Below are 23,444 nucleotides of genomic sequence, written 5' to 3' on the forward strand. Positions count from 1 at the left end.
CTCTTTGAAAAGACATAATCATTACGGAAATATGAACACCACCCCCCTTACTCCCCCGGCCTAGAAGGTATAAAGTTAAAAATTAAAATCACACAAAGAGAGAAAACCTCTTCCAAGCTCCCCTTGCCACTCCCTTGTGTCCCCGAGCGACCTATGATCCTTAGAAACATGTCTGTGTGTGACCAAAAGCTGCATTCCCATTGAGGGGGTCAAACAATGTTTGGGCCACACTGCTGCAGGCTGCGGGGGGGGGGGGGGGGGGGGACATGGCAGAACACACTTTTAGTTTTTTAATTCCCTGCACATAGAAAACTAGCATATCAGGGTCCGGCTCAGCCTTCTCCCTGACGTGCTTGTTTTTTTAACTGCAGGGATTTTTATGTTGCATAGAGGAACAATCAGTGATTGGAGCCTATGCACTGTGACATGGTACAGCACAGACACAACTCAGCAAGGACCGTGCCACAGAGATGAGAAGCACAAGGTTTCCCAAACTGCCAGACTCTGTCCCCAAGGGCTGTCTGAAGAATTTTTCCAGCACCATTTTTAACTGGACGATCTGCAACCCCATTCGGTACAGGAGAGGAGGCAGAAAAAGCTCCTTTCCAGATATCCTCTTTCCCCTGCTCCCCCCCACTGTTGCAAGCCTCCCAGGTTTGGTAGGTTTTCAAAACCGGAAAAACGTGTTTGACCAGAGGGGTAAAAGAAGGGTACAACAGAGGCAAGGATGCCGTTTGTAAGAAAGAAGGCCAGGGCATGCGTGGAGCCCATTTGGCCTCAGCCGCAGGGAAGGTGAGCTGTCCTGTCTCACCGCCTCCTTCCCCCTTCCTTCTCTGTCCAAGAAAAGCTGGAGACCAACTTCCTCTCCAGCCTCCCCAGTCTTCTGCTTTCATGAGAGGTTAACTGGCCACTTCCCAACTGCAGGGCCGCTGCAGCTTCCCCTCCACACACAAAAGCCTCCCACTTCTGACTTTTTGCGTTTTAATCTCACCCTTTCTCCAAGAGCTCAGGGTGAGGTACACCGTCCCCACTTCCATTTTATCCTAACAACAACCCTGTGAAGTAGGCTGAGCGTAAAGAAAGTGACTGGCCCCAGATCACCCAGCGAGCCTGCATGGCAGAGTGGGGACGTGACCCAGGTCACCCTAACCACTACACAATGCCGTCTCTTTTGTGTTGTCCCCTCAGTTTCTGCAGGTGCCAGTCTCAGAAAGGCAGCAAATGTCCATAAGCAGATGCTCCATGCAAACAAATGCCCACTGATAGGACAGACATATGCCTGACTTGGGGCAGGAACAGTAAAAAGCATCTCAGTGTGCCAGCTCCTGCCAACCTAGCAGTTCGAAAGCAAGAAATTGCAAGTAGATAAATAGTGGGAAGGTAACAGTGTTCCGTACGCCTTGGTGTTTAGTTGTGCCGGCCACATGACCACGGAAACATCTTCGGACAGCGCTGGCTCTTCGGCTTTGAAACGGAGATGAGCACCGCAACCCTAGAGACAGACTCGACTGGCTTTCGAGCAAGGGAACCTTTACCTTTGCCTTTATGCGAAGACAGACCGTTTTCTTACACTTTCAACACTAATCCAATGAAGCTGATGGGCAGGAGATTAAAGATGAACAAGAGGAAATACTTCTTCACACAGCAAGTAATTCAAATGTGACCTTCACTGCCAGAAAATGTAGCCATGGCCACAAGCAGAGACAATTTCAAAAGGGGATTAGACAGATTCATGGAGGACAGGCTACTAGCCGAGGTGATTGGAGGGAATCTCCACATTCTGAGGAAGTCAACCTCAGAATCCCAGTGCCAAAAGGCAACATCAGGGGAAATTCTTGGCCTCATACCCTGTTGCTGGCCCTCAAGAGTACCTGGTTGGCCACTGTATGAGACGGGATGCTGAACTAGATGGACCACTGGTCTAATCAAGCAGGGCTCTTCTGATGTTCTTAAGCATAAACTGAGACTGAACACAGCCTCGCTCTCCCCTCCCCCAGTACATTGGCAATGCCAGGAACATCCTAATTTTCTACATGTGAGTGAGATAAGCCAAGATTAACCATAACAGCTAGGTGGAATATCCATGGACTGAAGCCGTATACCTAGGAAGGCCAGATTAGCAACAGGGGAGTGCTGCCACTTTCATGCTCTGCTTGTGGACTTAAAAACCCAGAGCTAGAAGGGACTCCAAGGGTCATCTAGTCCAACCCCTGCACAATTCAGGAAATTCACAACTTCTTCCCCCCAGTGACCCCTGCCTGCTCGATGCCCATACTTGGGTGGCTGTTGTTGGAAGCAAGGTGATGGATCAGGAGGACCTTTAAATCCAATCAGCAAAACAATTTTTACTTTAGGAGCCTAAGAATCAAACGGAACCTCCACAGCCAGAGGCAGTTAAACCTCCAAGGGACAAGCCAGAGCCAGTTCATCATTTGCTTGCAAGTCCCCGGAGGCCTCTTGGGAACAGAACACTGGGTTAGGCGATCCTTTGGCTGGGCTTTTTTAAAGGTATGCCTAAAGTTCCTTCCCATCCTGCGAAAAGGCAAAAAAAATAAAATAATTCAAAATGTCCAAAACTAAGAGGGTATTTCACAAAAAGAGAGGCTATTGGTTCGGCTTTACGAAACAGGGAATATCAAAAGGGGGAAGGGGCTGACGGAAGGTAGGGACCGCTGCTAAGAGTAGCAATTCAGGAAACAATAGCCAGACAATCTCATGACAACCAAAGACTAGTTCCTCATGCAGAATTCAAAAGGGAAATTAAAAACCCAGCTTGCTTCTCCTCCCAGTGCACGTCAAAGCCTACTCCTATCGAGAAGATCTTCCCTTCTCAAGAAGGAGAAACAGAAGCCAACGTTGTTATCATCTCCTTAGGGCAGAAGGGGCTGTCACATAGAGCAATGTCCTAAAAGGACAACTTCCTTCTCTACCCCCTTCTACTTCCATCTTGCCATCACAAATGCCATAGCTGCTGATTCCCACCCTCCACATTCTGTGTCCAATGGGGGAGATGACACTGTGATAGTGCTTATAATGACCATAGTTCCCACTCCTTGGCCATATTTTTTGCTCTTGGCAAAGCACTGATGGTCCAGTTTCGATCGCTTCTGGAAAAAACCGAGGCCTAGAATCTTCCTAATGAATTATTTTTAAACGACCCACAGAAATAATCAGTTTGCACCAGATGCCAACTTGCAAATAAACCTCTGATGTGTCATGAATGGTCTCTGGTTTTACATTTTCTTGGGCAGAACTATAGTAACAGAAGATACGAGACCCTGTAGAAACTAGGCCTGGATCACTTTAACAAAAAGGGGCGGGGGGGAGAATACAACTAGGGTTGCCAGGTCTGGGTTGGAAAATATCTGGAGACTTTGGGGGTGGATTCGGGAGAGGGTGGGGTTTGGGGAGGGGCCTCAGCGTGGTACAATGCCGTAGAGTCCACCCTTCAAAGCAGCCATTTTCTCCAGGGGAGCTGATCTCTGTCCGCTGGAGATCAATTGTAAAAGCGGGAGATCTCCAGGCCCCACCTGGGGGCTGGCAACCCTAAATACAACTGGCTTTAAAAAGAAGTTAAAAGTTGGTTCAAGGGTGGCTCCCTGACATTCAAATATCTGAGCAATCTCCAAGCTCAAAAAGGTTACTGATAGTAAATTTAGGAATAAGAGAGAGAAAGGAATAAGTATAATGGCAAACTTCCACAAGGAGGACTAGAACCTTAGGTTTAACAAGAGGTCGGGATACTGAGAATCCTAATGGGAGTCTCATAGACATACAGAGGAGGTTTGTCTGATCAGAGTATCTGGGCGGAAAGTCAAGGGCACTGCATAGAATAAGGAGACAAAATAAGTAAATTGACAGTTACTTCCAAGATCACCGAGATCTTTGGAATAAACTTTTAAATAAGAACAGCATATTAAAAAACCCAAGTCTTGCAAAGAAGACTGGGGTGGATGCAGCCCATACAGTGCAAAATGAAGCTTCCAAGGAAGCGCTGTTCTAGATTTTTAAAAGAGACATAATTGGCAGGCTTCTGGAAAACAGCCCTGACCTGGATAGCCCAGACTAGCCTAATCTCGTCAGATCTCGGAAGCTAAACAGGGTCGGCCCTGGTCAGTATTTGGACGGGAGACCACCAAAGAAGTCCAGGGTTGCTACACAGAGGCAGGCCATGGCAAACCACCTCTGAAATTCCCTTGCCTTGAAAAACCTACGGAGGTCTCTGTAAATCTGCTGCAACTTGACAGCGAAAAAGAAAAAGAAACCACCCAGAGCAATACAGGGGGGCACAAAAGCAAGTAGTAAAGCACACACACACACAGGCTCTTCCCGTCTCACTGCAACTCCCTGCCAAGCTGCGACGTGCAACTGGAAGAACCCTGGCATGACTGGCTGTTCCAAGCATGGCTTCGAATCCAGGGGGAGGCTGGCAGAAGGATCCAATTAAAGTTGGACAAAGCCACACCCAAAGCAATCAGCAGAACATTTTGGGTACATACAAGCGGGAGGGGGGGGGTGGCGTTTACCATTGCACATGCTCTGGGTGTTGAATCCGGAGCACCCCCTGATTCTGGTACATCTCATCCCAATTTTCCCAGAGGGGAGGGATTTGAGAGGCTAACTTTTGCACAGTTAGCTAACAAAAGTTACTGCGTATGTTGAGAGGCGCTAAATGCATGTGACACACAAACATCAAGAAGCCTTGATTTCTTATTTAAAAAATGTTAAATGAAAAGCAGTTTCAGGAAATGGCTCCTTTGATCCAAACAATCTGAATCTCATTTCCCCCACCATTCTCTTGCTCCAAGAGCCAGAAGCAGGGTTCCCCAATGCGTGTTCACAAAGATAACTAGGTGTTTGGAACGGCAGCATGGGATTCGGATTTTGAGAAGCCAACAGTGAGGAAAAGGATTGTGCAGCATTGTGGACTGCATTTCTCCACCCAAGATGCGTAACATCAATTAAAATGTATTTTTTTTAAAAAAAAGGTTTGTAGCACCCACAGACAATTAATTCAAAACTCAGGGCTTCGTTACCTGAGTTTGCATTCAACTAGGAGTACAACGCAGAACCCCGGCGGGATTAAACCTTCTCTAGTTTGCTATTTTAGAAGGAAGTATGCCCAGCATGCTAACACACACCTGCAGTGCCAGTGAAGGGCCGTCAATCTCTGGGTGGGGCTAGAAGTTCTCCCAGAACTACAACTGATACCCAGACTATGGCGATCAGCCCCCAAGGAGAAAACGGCAGCTTTGGAGGGCAGACTCTATGGAACGTCATTGATTCTAAGTGAAATCCCTCCCCAAACGTCCCCCTCACCAGGCACCACCTCCAAATCCTCAGGAATTTCCCAGGCTGGAGTTGGCAACTCTGGTTGCAGGAGGGGCTCCTGCAGAGTAAACCATACGGGGGCCCTCTGAAGTTATCAAGCCGCATCCCCAGTGGACCTCTCCTGCACCATCCTGGCAGGCTCCAAGAAGCGGCACAGAAAAACAACTCTGCACCCACCTTGAAGGGAGGATGCTATGTGGGCAGCAGCAGCACAAGAGAAGAGCACATCTCTTCCCACACTGCCAGGGGAAGGATCCAAGGTGGTGTGCGAGGGAAGCTAGTGCATCTATCATGTGACCACCTTGGGGACTGACTGAAGTCCCTACAAGTTCACAGAATCATAGAGTTGGAAGGGATCTCCAGGGTCATCTAGTCCAACCCCCTGCACAATGCAAGAAACTCACAAATACCTCCGCCCCACACACCCCCAGTCACTCCTGTTCCATGCCTAGAAGAAGACAAAAGAACCTCCAGGGTCACACACAGTCACTCCTGTTCCACGCCTAGAAGAAGACAAAAGAACCTCCAGGGTCCCCGGCCAAATCGGCCTGGAGAAAAATTGCTTCCTGATCCCAATGTGGCGATCAGCATTTCCCTGGGTGTGTAAAAAGGGCCACAAGACCTAAACACTGACGCAACCTTTCCTGCCTTCCCTCTCATCCCCTGCCTAAATTCCCAGAATCAGCATTGCTGTCAGCGGGCCATCTAGCTTCTGCTTAAAAACCTCCAAAGGAGGAGAGCCCACCACCTCCCGAGGAAGCCTGTTCCACCGAGGAACCGCTTTGTCAGGAAGTTCTTCCTAATATTTATCTGAAAACTCTTCTGATTTAATTTCAGAACGCTGGGTCTTGTCCGGCCTTCTGTTCCCCGTTGCACACAACTACCACATTCAGATTGGAACCACCGTGCAGGGGGAGGAGGGGCTTCCGGTTTCCCCTCTGTATCATTTTCCAGAGCCCCCAAAACCCCAGGGTGTGTTATTTGCCCCACTGGGGGGGAGGGCCCCACTTGCCTCAAACTCTGCACTTAAAGCCCTGGGGGCCATTTCAGGTTGGAAGAATGGCATGGGCAGGAAAGCTGAACCCACCCCTCCTTCAGTGCCACCGTCCTAACCTGAATCAGGTCCCTTTGGGGCTTCAGAGTGAAGTTCCCAAAAGTAACTCAACAAGCAGGGAGGCTGCCTGCCCCCATGGCAGCCACGTGGCAGATGTCAGGTCTAGTTTAGACCTCAGACCTCCCCCCGCCTGTGGCACTTGCACTGGCAGTGATGACAGGCACAGTGGGGCTGCCTGTCGCCTCCTTCCGCATCGCTCCTGCCTTGCCAGTTCGGTGCCCCAAGCAACGGCTCGGGTCACTTGGGTGGCAAACCGGCCCTGACAACATACAGCACGCAGAGAAGAATCTTCAGCGGCGCGCCATGGCATGCAAAGGCAAGGATGTGCATTTGCAGTCAGATGCTAAAAGGATGCAAGAAAACCTTTACTCTTTGGTGCAAGATACTGACGGGCCCTGAATGAAAGACAATCTTCCTTTTTGAAAAGCTACACACAGAACTTTTTTGTACACAACTGCAAGTTGTATGCATATTTCTTGATGGCATGTAGGGGAAAACACCCTAGTCTTCCTTCTTCCAGGTAAATGGTATTAGTGCAGAGGCAAACGCGGGTGGCATACATGAAAAAATCTGCCCAGTGCAGCTCCATTCCCCAGGCAGCCTTGCTTTGTTTGACTACACTGAATCATGCCCTTAAACCTTGCTCCCATGTAAACAGAGGCCACACTGAAGAAGAGGACAGGATAAGGCCTGGTTCAAACCAGCAAAGCCTCACACTGGCAGCAAAAAATCAGCAAGGCCTGAGCCAGACAGACTCGTGATTCGTGGGTTTAAATCCCTTACGTGGCAAGTCTACAGTGAGCAGATTAAGGCCTTGGCTGTAATCAAGGGTGATTTGGACAAGTGCTTTGAGGAGCTCACAGTTATCACCCTGCAGGGCACCCTCTCAGGGCAACTGAGACAAAATAATGAACATCCCGAAGCAGGGAGAAAGGGTGGGAAATGGCTAATTCGGTCCAGATTCCAGCTATTTAGAGGGAAACAAACAAAAAAACCCTGCACAATCCTAAGCAAAAAGGATACACACACAGCCATACTTAATTGTGACTGCAAACATTATGGGCTCTGTTCCCCACATGGGTATTATGGGCTCTGTCAGTTCCGGAACGCTTGACCCGTAACACCAAGTTTGTCAAGAATGCACTGGGACAAATACGCTGCCAACTTCAATGGATGAGCCAATATGGAGGATGCCAAATATGGAGTGATAGCCAAGTGCCGTTTTGCACCTTCCTAGCTAGCGAATTCCAAAGAAAAGTAACAGAAAGGGCCTCAGGGAGCACCCCCTTCCAGCCTCTGCTTTAAAGCACCACATGCTTTTTTTGGGGGGGGGGAATACTGCCATGAGCCGGCAGTCACTGTGAATCTCAAGCCCTGCAAGAAGCATCTCTTACAGCAGCCAAGGGCGTTGGCTGCCGCCTGCAGCAGTGAGTCAGAAACGGGCTTCTCTGGCACAGGCCCACCCTGACGACGAACAGCCTCTCTGCCCTTCAAAACCAAATAACCATCTCGTTTCCCCAGTGGACAGCCAATCCGGAGTTACAAGCGCAACGTCCCCGTTGGCCATTGGCTCATTAGAAAGGTGCGGGGAGTGATGGGAACTCTCACTCGCTTGGTGCAGGTGCACTGTCAGCTTGTGCCAATGCAAAACTCAGTGGCCGTTTCTAATACCGTGGGCTGTCATGGTTTCTGAAAAAGGCTTTCCATTGAACCAACCATCAAGCCTTTAATATACACCCTGGTGAAACTATTATATGATCAAGAAACATGCAAGAGGCCTGTACAGGTCACAGCCAGTGACCCAAGTTCAAATTTGAGGGCCATGATGACATTTAACTATCTCGGCAAGTAACACCCTCTCTGCTAAACCTACTGAATGGGGTTGTCGCGGGGCTGAATGCTGCTTGTGACATGCTTTATGGACAGAATTCAAGGTAAGAACATGGTGAGAGCTGCTTTACCCATGCCCATTACAGTTTTCTGGGGAAAAGCCTTTCCCACATGTAAGTGGCCATGTACGCTGACTGTACATGCTGCGGTATATGTGGAACAACAAGCCAACAGGCACCAAGATTTCCCAGAGCTTTTACATTTATGCAGGTAACTGCATTTCATATATACTTGTAAATTCTAGAGAATCAGTGCAGGAATTCAGTAACAGTAGAAAGTGAACGAGAAGAACACTGGCATGGGGATTTTAAATGTTTCCACACAACCGGAGCCACTTTCTAGACACCACTGGACCACTACATGACGCACATGTAAATACAGTTTGCTGTGCAACGCTACTGATGGTTAAGCTCACCTACATGTGAGAGCCGAAGAGGGTGACCGAGCTAGACAGGGAGTCATTTTGCTCCCATGTGCCAGCCATGTGCTTCTTCCACTTACAATGGGCAGTCTTAGTAGAAGAAACTAGTCAGACATTAAAAATGGAAATGCTCAGAAACGAACACAGGAGCATTTCCGCCTCCTTGGACTTTCAATAGAATAGACTTCAGGGTCGCAGCCCTTCAGCAGAATCAAAGGTAGACTCCAGTCAGAACCTGCTGATCCGGAATTTCACATGCAGGTCTGATGTCAGACTCAATAGGAAAGTGGAGCGGTTAGGGCACTAAGAAGATCTCACCATCTCTTCTGACAGACCCGCGTACATTATTCAGATTCAGCCTGCTTTGCTAATTCATCCACAGCTGGGAGGATCCACGCCCGCTCTGAGTGGATCCTTTATGCTCGACTGGATCTTGCTTTCAACTGTGTTCTGCGATGTAAGGCAACACAACTTGTCCTGGGAAGCTGGGCTTTCCTCTCCACTCCCCCTGCCTCTTTCCTCTAAACTGAGTTGGCGTGAGCTAGTTTTTTAGCCTCCAGCTCATGATGTAAAGCAACACAACGTGTCCTGGGAAGCTGGGCTTTCCTCTCCGCTCCCCTCTGCCTCTTTCCTCTAAACTGAGTTGGTGTGAGCTAGTTTTTTAGCCTCCAGCTCACACGCTTTGGTCTTCGCTCAGGAAGGATGGCTCCAGAGCAAACTAATTTATGCAGCGGCCAAATCGCGCGCTCACAACTTTAATGCCAGCAGCTCACAAAGTAGAAATTCTTGCTCACAAGACTCCACGGCTTAGAGGGAGCATTGATCTGTGGGACCGTCTCCTCCGATATGTCCCCAGGAGAACATTATGGTCCTTGGATAACAATCTGCTGGTGACCCCTGGCCCTAAAGACATCCAGCTGTCCTCGGCCAGGGCCAGGGCTTTGTGGAGCTCTCTGCCTGACACCACCAAGGCCCTGCAAGATCTTAGGCAATTCCGTAGGGCCTGTAAGGCAGAGTTGTTCTGCCAGGCTTTTGGCTGAGTGCAGTAACAGTTTACATCTTGGCCGGCCCCCTCTCCTCCTCCTCCTCCTATTCTCCGTCCCCTCAGATTGGTCTTATTTCCTCCCCCACACCCACAGGCCAAAAATGAATAGAAAACTCTGATTTTTGCCACTTGACTTAAAAAAATAATAATAATGCATTAATACTAATACTGTCTGTACTCATTTTATAGTGTTAATGTTTTTACCATGTTGCATATCGCCCAGAGCCCTAAAAGAGTAGGGACTGGGCAATTCATTAATGTAATAAATAAATAAATACATGCCACACACTTCATGCGTCTAACAAAGAAGATTCCATATGGCAACCATGATACATGTGTCATAAGATTCTTTGTTATTTTGGCTGCGGCAGATTAACACAGTACCCCCTCTAGAATAGGCACAGACGAAACTGCCTTATACCAAGTCAAACTATTGGCCCACCTAGCCTAGTAACTAGGGCCTGTGCTCAGCATTAATCTTCCAAGGTCTTTTCCCCCCAGCCAAGCAGCTCTCCAGGTTCCGAGGCAAGCCTTCCCAGACCCATTGCCCGAGACCCATTTTTGCTAGAGACCACTTCAGTGGGAAGGTAACAGCATTCCGTGCGCCTTGGTGTTTAGTCATGCTGGCCACATGACCACAGAAATGTCTTTGGACAGCGCTGGCTCTTCGGCTTGGAAACGGAGATGAGCACCGCAACCCTAGAGTCGGATTCGACTGGCTTTCGAGCAAGGGAACCTTTACCTTTACAAGGATTAAAGGAAGAGCTTCCTCCGGTTCAAAAACTGCATTCTACTGCAGAGTCACAGGCCGTCTCTAGACTCTACCCCGGCTGGTTAATTATAAACCGCCAGCAGCTTCCCTCTGAAATAAGTCAGCAGCCTTCATTGAAAAGCAAAATTTACAACTCTCTGGCCGTGTCCGGTCTGCAATTTGGGAGGCAATCTCGAAGCCCAACTGCCAGCAGTTTGGCAAAATAGACTCTGAGACACCTGCCAGGGAGGCCTGCTTGGCTTCCCCGCCAGCTACTGGCATCTCAGAACATTCACGAGCATTCCAGTGGCTGAAGGCAAGGGTCAATCATGAAATGTTGATTAAAAAAAAAAACCAGTGCAACGGCTGTGAGGGAAGTGAAAGATCAGTCCAGCTGGGGGCAAATGCCTTCCAGCAAGGCTGGCAGGAACAGAATCATAGAGTTGGAAGGGACCTCCAGGGTCATCTAGTCCAACCAATAATAAAGGAGGCATGAAAGAGGATAGGGTGAAAACACACAAAGCGCATACAGACAGGATACTCCATACGACAGGGTGGGGTGCAGAGGCCAAATCTTTCATATACAGCTTCTATATGGATACTGGTCTGTACATCTCCCTTATTGTAGTTGTGAGACTATGGATTTAGATTCAGGCATGGGTGGGTACTTTAGAATGGGCAAAATTAAGGAGATATGGACAAAAGAGCCACGCCAGCTATAGAGGCAACATGTGTTTCCCTCACCTGCTCCTGTGAAAGCAGGCATACTTACAGACCTAAACACCTTGCAGCAGAAACAAGCCAGGTGCAAGCCACAGGCCACAGAAAGAGTCAATTTAGGAATAGGTAGCAAGATTCTAATCCAGTAACATCATCTTCGAGACCAGTGAGATTTTCAGCATATGACATTTGAGAGTCAAACCTTCCTTCGTCAATTAGGAACAGGTAGTGTGGGACACTTGCACCTTAGGCAGGACACACTAGCCTGCTTTCCTTTCAGCCTTAACCATTCGTTCCCCACTAAGATGGCCTCAACCTTAAAGTAAGATGAGACCTGGTGCAGACAAAAGGCTGTGCAACACAGATAAATGGCTCGCCAGACCACTGGCTGAGCCTGATCAGCTAAGATATCAAGTGTCTGTTTCCTCCCAGCCGCAAGATGAATTGCCGCCTGCATATCTGTGTGTGCCACTTGCAGTCTCCCTTTCCCTCCACGAAGCCTTTCTGTGTTGCTTTCCAAGCAATTTCTGCCAAGCTGGCCTGCCTCTGTAACATACAGAAGGCCCACCCATGGTGGCAAAGCGTACCCTAGCACAGCTACAGCGGCAGCCGGAGACTGGTCCAGAAAACAACATTATCATACTATTCAGTGTTTCTTTTCCACAATACTGTCGATAACGCATGAAATACAATTACAGTTTACAAGAATAAGGACATATTAAACGTCCCTTAAAATAACCAGACCTAAATTGATACAGGCCTCCCAAGTCACTAGACCTCAATGAGGAAAATTTTCCTTTTCTTTCCTTGTTTCAATCTCTGCCGCCGCCACAAAGAACCACAGATGCTCAGTTCTCTCAGTTAAGAGCTTCCACATCTCTCTCTAAGTACTTTCCACATCCCTCTCTCAGTACCTTACCCGCTGTTCACTCAGGGCAGAGACTGGACTCCTGGAACTGAAGAAAACCAACTCCCAAATCCTAGAAAGAGGACCTTTGAGTCATCTGTCATGAGAGGCTCATTGAAATTTATTTATTAAAACATTTATATTTCACCTTTCCTTTTGGCTCAGGGCAGCTTACAGTAAAAGCTGTAAGATTCTTCTAACTCAGTATCCAAATTTAACGCAGAGAATGAGTCAAGCGACTGCCACTGGGGAAACTATACCACTGTCTGGAGCCACCACCCAAAAGACCTCGTTTCTGCCTGACCTCTGAAGGTGGGGCACTCAAACGAAGGCTTCAGATATGACCTCAGTAAACAGGCAGGACTATACAAGTGAAAGAAAGGCCTTTAGACATCACAGTCATAGGTTATTCAGTGGTTTATAAACCAATACCAACGCCAGAGGCAGCCACTCATTGGCAACTTGGCTCATTTTACCCTCTGCGTCGAACATCAGGTGGTAGGGCAGAAAACCACCAGAGAGGAAGACCACAAGCTAGTGAATGAAATATGACGCAATCTCTCAAGGGAGAAAGGACACGACTGAATGGGAGACACTTCCGCGCCCCAATCGCTTTGATCTTCACAGAACCACCACTAAAATAGAGATTTCACAGCCACAGTGAAACTGGCAAGGTGAATAATTCGATTTCCCCGCCAGCCGCAGCCCGTCAAGCTTCGCCCACATGCCCTTTCCAGCTCTCCCTGGACCTTCCGTCCACAGGCACAGCCGAAATCTATGAATTACTACTCTGGTTTCCCACTTCTGAGTCACAAGCCTCTTTGTTTGTCACCTCACAACTCGCCTTCCCTTGGCAACCACTATCGCCGCAGTGTTTGCTGAGGCAGGCGGGTAATTTCGAGGGAGCCTTTTTATCTCGGCCGGCAAATGGGAAACGGCCCCGGCAGCCTCCCCAAAGGGGTGGGGAGGATTTGCATCTGGGGCTGTTTGCAGGGTAAACACAGTTGCCAAGGGAGCAATTTCACACGTGTTCCTGAGAGCGCCCACTGCTCCAAGGTGCAGCGCAGCAGCCAGTGAATCAGCCACCCAAGAACAGGGCGGGAAGCTTCAAGCGCTGCAGGTTAATGGCTGAACAAGTTACCAATCCAGACATTCCTGATCGCAATCTCGTCTCTGCCACCGGTGCACTTAAGCAAGTCTCAGAGTCCATCTCTCTCTCAGCCCCAAACCTGAAAATGGGAACAATACTGGCCTACCTTACAGGACTGTTGTAAGGATCGCGCCACAAGACACACTCAAAGCATTTTAAATGCTAATTTACATTTTCCAAAAGGAGAAAAACTGAAGAATAAGACGAAATGTATGCGTGATCCCAGCCTGCTCCACTTATTCTCCCAGTCCTTTCCATCCTGCTTATTCCCACTTTCTTGTCCTTCTCTTCCCTTATCACCACTATTAGTGCCAAAATGTACACCAATTGCTCCTTGGGGCAGGGACTTCTTGTGTTGTTTGTGTTCCATTCCCATACATTACTAAAAAGAGCTCAAAGGATTCGGAAAGATTCCCCCCCAGCAAAACGCATCAGGGTCGTATCATTATTACAGATTCTATTTCCTTCTGCACCAATTCGTTTCTTCATCTTCGTTTTGCCCTGGTGCAGCCCCCTTTTTCTCCACTGCCTTTGGGACAAGCCGTTCCAAACAAACGTGCAACACACTGTAACCCCGACTCCTGCCCTGTGTTTAGGGAAGCAGCTACGGAAAAGGCCAACAGAAAGAAACTGGGGTGCTTAATGCTTTCCTGCCGATCCCCTCCCCCTTGGCCATAAGCCTTGCTGGTTGACCTTCAGCCAGTGACTCTTTCTCTCTGCCTCACCCAGGGGTCCGCCAGGTGTTTTCAGGAAATGGGTTGGGCCAGGTAGGGCTTCTGACTGGTACTGCAGATTTTTAAAAAATGTTGCTCTGGCAGCAGCTGCCACCACAGCACAAGAATCTACGCTGTGTTTACTGAAGTTAAGCTGTGGCCATCATTTTGCGGCTGGCTCTGCCTCCTGCGGCAGCCATTTTGTTGCTGCACCCACCACGCCATGTCAGAATTCCAAATGTGCCCGCCGGCTCAAAGAGGTGGGCGACGCCTGGCCTATCCCACCTTGCAAGGTTGTTGTGATGTTAACGTGGAGAAGGGGCTGAAACCCTACAGCCGCCTAGCATACCAGTGGCAGCGACGCAATTTGAGCGAGAAACTTCAACAGCCCCATTACAGAGCATGACCTTGAAAAGCAAATCCCAATGCTGAAAAGGTAATTGGATGTCAGGCCAATCTGCAAACAGTCCTTGGAAATTTGATCTGATTGGTTATGTGTTCCGTACAGACACAACTATAAAACTGATATCCAAGCTTACTTTAGGTGATTGCGCTTTAAAGAGAACCGGTGTGAAGGGCAAACGCCACTCCTGCCACTTCCCCCTCCTGACCGTACTGCAGATCCAACGCTAAGCAACAGCCGGGTGCCCGTGTAAAGGAATGGCCACCCAGCCCCCGGCAATGCCATCTTTAAAAAGCTCAGCTGCACGGCACAGACCGCCTGGATCTAAATGCAGAAGCTTGCATTGTGAGTCGATATGTGCACGAAGTTTTCTAAAGAGGGAACCTATGGCGGGACATGCCAGTTAAATATAAAACAGTGAGCTGCTTTCAGAGGCATCTGTTAAGATGCAGCGTGGGCTTTGAGTGAGACTAAAAGTTTAAGGATCCTGATCCACGATTGCCAGGGAAGCAGAAGGATTTTTCTTAAATGGAATTCCCTTACAGGTCCCTTACAAGAGCTGGCTTGATTAAATCACCTGGAATGGCTGGGCTGGGCGCCTTCAAGAGGCTCACAAGAAAATCTGGAAGGCAACAGCTTTCCTCTCCTCTGTGTCCCCTGCAATCTGGTATACTGCTCCTAAATATGGAGGTTTTAGTGAGCCAGAACAGCTCATAGCCACTGGCAGACCCATCCCCAACTCCAATCAGATCAGATCCTTTTCATGTCAAGAGGGGCAGAGGAAGCGTCCCTTCGATGCTTCTCAAATGAATGGCCTGGAAGAACAAGTCCAAAACCATAGAAGAAGGTTAGAATGCTGACTTTGGCATAAAGCCTTTATGCCTTCTTGAGTCCCGTGGTCTCTGCCAGAACTCAGCTACACCGCAGAAGCCAGAGTAGACGGAGACCAGAGTCCCGTGGTCTCTGCCAGAGCTGCACCGCAGAAGCCAGAGTAGACGGAGACCACTTTCACACTATCAAACAGCACAGAATGTGGTCACTAACAGTTGCACGCGCTTCTCTGAAAATCTGAGCTTTCATTCAAAACAGGACACAAGTTGCTAGTCCTCAGATTTGAAGAAGAATTTTAAAAAATGGCCCAAGACCACCAAATGTTTGGAAACTAGAAAACTTTGGGGAAGGTGAAAGTTACTCTGCCAACTTCCCACTCCTTTGCCATGGCTGCCAGCTCTTGCATCTTTGTACACCCATTGCTTCTGGGTGTTCAAGTACCAACCCTCCTCCTCCAGCTCATGATCAAAAAAGCCAGGGATCACCACGCCCTACCATCTCTACCACAAGAATGCAGCCAGCCTACAGTGAACTGTATCCTGTAATTGGCTGTATCTCCATAAATTATACCAGTTGCAGAAATCTGGAGGGTGGGGGGGGGGCAGGTTAAAATTCCACCACCACAACCCCAAAAGAAAGGCTTAAGACAAAAGGAGAACAGCATGCAGGAAAAATCTACAACTGAGATTATTTGGAAGGGGACTATGATGCTGGGGAGGGAACCCAGTGATGGCTAAACCCTGGCCGAGCCCTGTGGGGAAAAAGGCTCCCACACTTTTTCCTAAGCACATGAGTGAAGCGCAAGTACAAAAATTCCACACTCCGAGGCCAGAACGTTGGCTATTCTCAACATTCTCTTCCATGCAGCCAAGGAAGCATTCTCCATTCAGACTTAGGTTTTGCCAAAGATAAAACTCACAAGAATTCAAAGGATTGGGAAATCCAAGAAAATCTGCATGACACATGCAAAATTAAAGCCCTCTATAGGCTGAGGACAGGCTGCTCCTGCCCAAGCCAACACTGGGACTGAATTATCTATCGAATGGATAAAACTGGAGGCAGCTGCTCTCTCTCCTGAGTCAGAGCAACCGGGGTTGCCCGGGAGTCTGCCACGAGTTCAGTGCGCCATTTTGCCGGGCACCCCCAAACTGAGCCGTAGCCAGCAAGATGGAGGTCACAGAAAACCATTTCGACAACCCCGTCACCGAAGGTGGAGGAAAGAAAGCGATCGACTAGTAGACCCGTTGTGTGACCAGCCCAGCTGCTGGTGGAAAGGGGTTCAAGAGTCAGATTTAGCCCAGTTGGCAAAACGAGAAAGCAAGAGGGGTCCGGGCAGTCTTTTACTTGAACATGCTAAAAGGCCACCCCCAAACTGAATTTCAGGGGAGGGATCTTGGCAGAAGCAGACGTTCTTGCGAACCACAAGGCCTCCCCACTGCCAAGACGGAGGCGGCTGACTGCCTCATGTGGCCCAACCCTCATTTCAAAGGGTTTTCCAGGACACAGAGAAAAAGCGCAGTTTGACAGCTGTTGGGAAATGCCCAAGACTGAGACAGCCACCGGGTGTTTCTAAAGGGGAGGGGGAGCCTTTTTCAAGGGCCAAAGGAAGGTCCCTTTGAACCCACCTATGCTTTCAAACATTCACATCCCTCCAATATGCCAGTCCGGTCATTTCAGGCTCCTGCCAAGAACATTACAGGGCCAGCCACCCTTCCAACCCAGGAAAGAATCGGTTGGTTTGAGCAATGGGAATGTTTCTCATCCTCTGCCCTCTCCGCAAGGAAAGAGTCAACAGCTCTCCAGCTGGAGAATGACATTCTTCTCCCTCCCTGCTCCCTTGGCCGTCGACTCCCATGTCCCTCTGCTGTGCGCAGAGGGGAAAAATCCCATTACGCCACACTGGCCAAGCTCACAGCCTTCAGGTTCTGGGGAAGATTCTCCAGTGCCACAAGCAAGCAGTTCCCGGGGGGGGGGGGGGGGGCGGAGCCTCCTCAAGGCCACCCGGTTCCCCCCCGCAAAGCCCGGGGGCCCCCTCTGCCGAGGCTGGCGCGACCCCCCCAAACCGGGGCCCCGATCCCGACGCGGGCACCCACCTGGCCTTGAGCTCCTTAAACTCCTCCCTGACTTTGCTCAGCTCCAGCTGGAGGCGCGCCCTCTCCTTGGCCACCGAGTCCAGCGTCTTGCGGGCGTCCGCCAGCTCGGTCTCGTAGGCCGACTTGATGCCGGTGACTTCGCGGCTCACCTCCTCCTCCGACTCGGAAATGCGCAGGCGGAGGCCGGCGTTCTCCGACTCCAGCGAGCGCACCTTGTCGATGTAGACGGCCAGGCGGTCGTTCAGCTCCTGCAAATCTTCCTTCTCCTGCAAGCGGGTGATGCGGGCCGGGGAGAGGGGGGTCGAGCCGACCCCGCTCCGGGTGGTCCTCTTCTGCCCGGGGGTCTCCATGGCGGCGGTTCAGGGCCTGGCAACGGCGAGGGGCGAGGGCAGAGTGACGGCTGGGCTCTCTCTCGCTCTCGCTCCGGGTGCCTCGTCGCCTTCCTCTACGCAGCTCCCCGACTGACAGTCTGCCTGAGTCACCGCCTTGGAAAGCTCATATAGCGCCGGGAACTGGGAAAGCTGGGGGGGGGGGGGGGAGGGGGGGCGGGCTTATGCAAAGATGGTCCCCCCCCTGTTTTGCTGATTGAAAGTCCCCGTTTTCCTTGGGTTTGCGGCCCTTGCCCGGCTCTGAATTGTCCGCCCCCCGGCCCGTGTTGCCTCAAGGGCGCTTGACCCCCCGAAGGAATGGGAACGGCTGATGCTACAAGGGGAACTGGACTTGTAAGAATTAAGACAAGCCAGGTATAAAAATTTTTACACAATGAAATAGAATCAGAAACTCTGTCGGCTGGCCGTAACCACTCGGTGCGGAAGGAAAAGCGGTTTGCACATGCTCAGAGGTACTATATCCTGTTAGGTTTGCCAGCTCCGGGTTGGGAAATATTTGGAGATTCCGAGGGTGGAGCCTGAGGAGGGCGGGTTTGGGGAGGGACTTCAATAGGATACAATGCCATAGAGTCCACCCTCCAAAGCAGCCATTGTCTACAGGGTAACTGATCTTGGTCGTCTGGAGATCCACTGTACTAGCAGGAGATCTCCAGGTGCAACCTGGAGGTCGGCAACCATATATCGTGTGCTCCGGGACTCATATTCGACCTGAAGTCAGGTTGCAGTGGTATTTCATTCATTTGTGCCCTGCCTTTCTCCCCCATGGGAGGAGGCGCTCAGGGCGCCTTTCTAAGCAGGCTGCCTGGAGCAGGCACCGGCAGGGGAACCTAAGACCGCAACGTTGCAAAAGTGTGGGCGAGGGTGGCCAATCCTCCATGGGCCTCTGGATTCCAGCTGCTACTCTGCAGCTCTGAAGTACACTGGCTTGTAGTTACTTGATTGGCCCCATCTGAACCAATACAGTTGGGGGGGGGAGAATGTGTGTAGCTCCATAGAGACATAATGGCTGGCCCCCTGAGCAAAAAACTGTCTCCCCCCCCCCCCCCCCCCCCAAAACCTGGCCCACGCGGCGCGGGGTCCCACACCTCTTAACCACTACACCACACTAGCTCTGGCAGGGAAAATATATCGAAGCATGTAAATTTTCTCTAGTAAGAGCGGAAACAATGGTGGAGGGGGTTTGATTTTCAGTGGGAAAATGGCACCAGGTAAAGGATTAAGAGAACCAGTGTGGTGTAACAAGAGTGTTGGATAGGGTTGCTGGGATGGGAAATTCATTGGCACCATGAATTCAGAGGCTTTTCACAAAATCCTGGAGTTTTGGGGGTGCAGCCTGGGGAGGGACCTCAACAGGGTATAATGCCATAGAATCCACCCTCCAAAATAGCCATTTTCTCCAGGAGAACTGATTTCTGTCCTCCAGGCCTTACCTGGTGGCTGGAAACCATACCCTTGGACTAGAGTTCAAATCCTCCCCACCCACCCCCGCCCCATGAAGCTTTCTGGCTGATTTTGGGTAAATCTCTGCCTCTCTCTGTCCAACCTCTGTTGTGAGGTTAACATGGAGGGAGAGAACTATGAATGCTGACTTGAGCTCCTTGAAGGAAGGAGTCAAATGTGAAACAGATTGAAAAAGGCCTTCTTCCCTACAAATCATAATTCCCAAACTCTTTCATTGTGTAAAAATAAAAAAGTTCCAAAAGACCACATGTGGAACCACATGTAACTGTATCCTAAGCTGCACTCTGATCTTGCCCCCAAATCCAATCAGAATTAGTGAAATACTATACAGTCCTAAGAACACTTTCCTGGGTGTAAACTCCACTGGATGAAACGGGACTTAATTCCAGTGAACCTGTTAAGGAATGTTCCCATAGACTCAAGACTTGGTTTCTTGTTATGGAAACCAATTGGTAGATGGAAAGTACCAAATACATTTATTATTATGTATTTATTGGATTTCTTTACCCACCCACCTCCTTCTGAGGCACTACAGAAGATACAGGGACTGTCCCAAGAACATGATGTGAGCTTTGTGGTTGAATACATATCTGAACTTGGGTGTCCCCAGTCTTAGTCTGACAGTCTAATTACTACAGCTCACAAAGATCTCTACACTGCCACAGGAAGTGGTGGCGGCTACAAGCATGGATGGCTTCAAGAGGGAATTGGATAAGCATATGGAGCAGAGGTCCATCAGTGGCTATTAGCCACAAGGTACAGATAGGAACTCTCAGTCTGGGGCAAGTGATGCTCTGTCTTCTTGGTGCTTGGGCGGGGTCTACAGTGGGAGGGCTTCTAATGTCCTGGCCCCACTGGTGGACCTCCTGATGGCACCTGGTATTTTTGGCCACTGTGTGACAGAGTGTTGGACTGGATGGGCCTTTGGCCTGATCCAACATTGGTGTCTCTTATGTTCTCTTATGTTCTTATGTACACAACATACACATATGCCCCCCCACACACACACAGTTTGTCTGACGACAAAACACCCACTTCCCCAAGTTGGTAATTCTGCTAGCAGTCTGAAATTATGGCCAAAAAAATTTAAATTTGTTTGGGAGCCACATTTTTATGACGCACTGAAACAAATATGCAGTTTATGGTATCCCAATGTACAAATGCTAATTGTCTCGGCAATAGGAAAATTAATGCAAAAGCCGGGGCGGGGGGCTGAACAACAAGAGTTACCACCTTAGCATTTTTTAAAAACTTAACTGGACCTGTATTTCATTCTGGGGGGATAGTCAGAAAAGGCAGCTGTAAAACTGAAGGGGGGGGTTGCATATTCATTATTTTGCTGTATAAAATGCTCCTTAAACAGGGACACCTTCAGGCAGGCAAAACACTCTGCATATACTCAAAATTAAACTCACTTTGTTTTTGCATTGATTTGCTTTGTTAAAGTTGCTGTCTGTCAAAAGGACATGGCGTTCTGCACTGGCAAAGAAACACTGTGACCTAAATGTGTGTGCGCGTGCACATGCATGCACACTCTGTTCCAAAGAAAGACACTCTGCACATGCTCAGATGTGCCAGAATGTTAAAAGTGAGCTGGCAACCCTGATGCAAAAAGTAGGTTGAAGAAATGGCTTCCCAGCATTTTAAAAAGTGGGACACTGAGGCAGCCAGTACCCAGAAAGGCCGTTCTGCTCAGGAAGCTGTTCACTTTTGACCTACATATTCCTTGGCTTACAAAGGCTGCCAAATTTCTGCTGGTATAAAACGGTAGCTAAGAAACTGATCTATGAATCAGGAAAGGAGAGAGATTTGGGGTTTGCGGTTTTATTTTTGCCCTGACCTGGCTGGTCCTGGCTAGCCCTATCTGGTCAGATCTGGGAAACTAAGCAGGGTCATTCCAGGGTCGCTATGCAAAGGAAAGCCATGGCAAACCACCTCTGTTAATCCCTCGTCTTGAAAACCCTACAGGATCGCCATAAATCAACAGAGACTTGATGACGCTTTGCACATGCACATATTTATTTTTGGTTTTAACTGAAAATGTTTTTAAATATTACTGCAAGCTGCCTTGAACCACGAGGAAAGACGGGACATATATGTTTTGATAAATAAATAAAAGATCTGGGTTGAGCCTTGCCTTTTGCCGTAACCGCAGTCGGCAGTGGTAGATGAGCCACATCTCTCTCTCCCTCAGCTTCTCCTCTACAACTGGGGGAAATAATAACACTGGCATTCCCCGCAGGGCTGTTGAATGAGCTGAGATAATGCATTTGAAGCACGCTGAGCACACAAAACAGCTAAAGTCAAGCGGGTCAAATCCTTGCTCGGTTGTGAAACTCAATGGATGCGCTTGGGCCAGTCCTCTCCCTGCCCAACCCACCTTGCAGGGTTGTTGTGAGGGTAAAACGAGAAGAGGGGCAGAGAAGATAACCACCACACACTCCTACCAGGAGCTCCCTGAAGCAGAATTTTTTTTAAAAAAACCAATTTCCTCCTTCCTTATATTATAAACAAATGCAGTCCTAAGTCTTTCTAATGGGGAAGCAGGTCACCAAAGCTGCTCTGGAAATAAAGGGAAAGCCTTCGATCACAGCTTTGAGGTGCTACTGGACTCAAAGCTCCCTTTAGACCAGTGAGCCACTCTGGAGGTGGCAATGAACACTTGGGGAAGGAAGGAGTGATAGGAAAAGAACAACAGGCCCGTAGAGGACAGACCCCTGAGCAGGTGCAACCAGGAGTGCATTCTGGCAGGGAAGTCTCATTTGATTTGTGGAGTTACCTCACATCCCTACTTGCCCCACTATCCCTGCCTGATTTGGGAAGTGCTGCTGGCTTTTCCCACCTGCACCACCCAGCATACAGGAGTGCATTCTGGCAGGGATGTCTCATTTGATTTGTGGAGTTACCTCACCTCCCTACTTGCCCCACTATCCCTGCCTGATTTGGGAAGTGCTGCTGGCTTGGTGTTAATAGAATAGCTCTGTTCTCCTATGTATGGTTTTGGGCAGGGCTTCTTTTGTAGGAAAAGCCCAGCAGGAACTCATTAGCATAATAGGCCACACCCAGCAGCAGAAACTCGTTAGCATAATAGGCCGCACCCCCTGACTGCACAACTCATTAGCATATTAGGCCAGACCCACATTACCCAATGTGTGGTCATCCAGCCACACCCACCTTTTGCTTCTTATTCTGTTTAGCTTGTTTGTTGTCAAAACCCAGGGCCTTTTTTTGTTGCAGGAACTCCTTTGCATGTTAGGCCACGCACCCCTAATGTAGCCAATCCTAATGAGCTCCTGCTGTTGGGTGTGGCCTATTATGCTAATGAGTTCCTGCTGGGTGTGGCCAACTTGGGAGCCAGCCGGAACTCCGTTCCTGTGCGTTCCTGCCCAAAAATAGCCCTGGTTTTGGGAGAGATCAGCATTTGCTTTCTCCCCCTTTCTTAAGTGCTGCATTATAGTGCCTACGGTTGCCAGCCTCCATGTGGGGCCTGGAGATCTGCTATTACAACTCATCTCTGGATGACAGAGATTGTTCCACCTGGAGAAAATGGCTGCTTTGGAGGGTGGACTCTATGGCAATTATATCCTGCTGAGGTCCATCCCCTCTCCAAACCCTGTCCTCCCCAGGCTCCACCCCCAAAGTCTCCAGTATTTCCCCACCCAGAGCTGGTAACCCTACTAGTGCCACACAGACCTTTGCACACACCACCAAGTTGCACACGAACAACAAGGGCACGCAGGGACCTAGCTGCTGCTGCTGCTGTACTCTGCTATGGGATATGTGTGGTGGAGAAGATATTTACGCTTCCCCCCTCCCTGGTCAAAGAATTTGAGACACTGCTTTCTACTGGGACTTCTACCCCCGCACACACCATTCCTTAAAAAGAACACAACTGCCCCACAAACAAAAAGAGGGCCCCCAAATTGACCCCTCCCATGGATGTCTCAGCAGTTTCACCTATGTTAGCTTACTTACCCCTCACGCCCAAGTCACTTTTTGCTCAATAACTCTTTTAGGAGGCAAATTCCTCTTGACCTGCACCAGCAGTTAAATGCAGAGCAGAATCCAGATTCCTCACCTGCAACAACTTAACTCTATTTATTACCTCTTTTTTTAGTTTACACACTTGTGTTGCCCTCCAGCCAATGAAAGGCCATTCTGGTCCTCCTCCTAAGAAACTTGCTCTTTCCTTATTGGCTGCACAAGTAGCCTGAACCTGCTCTTG

The 23,444-nt window shown here is 49.3% G+C and overlaps 1 protein-coding gene across 1 annotated transcript in view; it reads right to left on the bottom strand.

Moving 5' to 3' along the window:
- Positions 1 to 17,862, bottom strand: part of LMNA (lamin A/C) — a 67,441-nt gene extending 49,579 nt beyond the window's left edge. The window contains exon 1 of the mRNA XM_015420272.1: positions 17,370 to 17,862. Coding sequence (XP_015275758.1) covers positions 17,370 to 17,719 — 350 coding nt within the window. The 5' untranslated portion in view covers positions 17,720 to 17,862. The remainder of the gene's footprint in view (positions 1 to 17,369) is intronic.
- Positions 17,863 to 23,444: the final 5,582 nt, after the last annotated feature.

Source organism: Gekko japonicus, unplaced genomic scaffold, assembly GCF_001447785.1.
Source record: "Gekko japonicus isolate JY-2015 unplaced genomic scaffold, Gekko_japonicus_V1.1 scaffold306, whole genome shotgun sequence".
In the NCBI taxonomy this organism is placed as follows: domain Eukaryota; kingdom Metazoa; phylum Chordata; class Lepidosauria; order Squamata; family Gekkonidae; genus Gekko; species Gekko japonicus.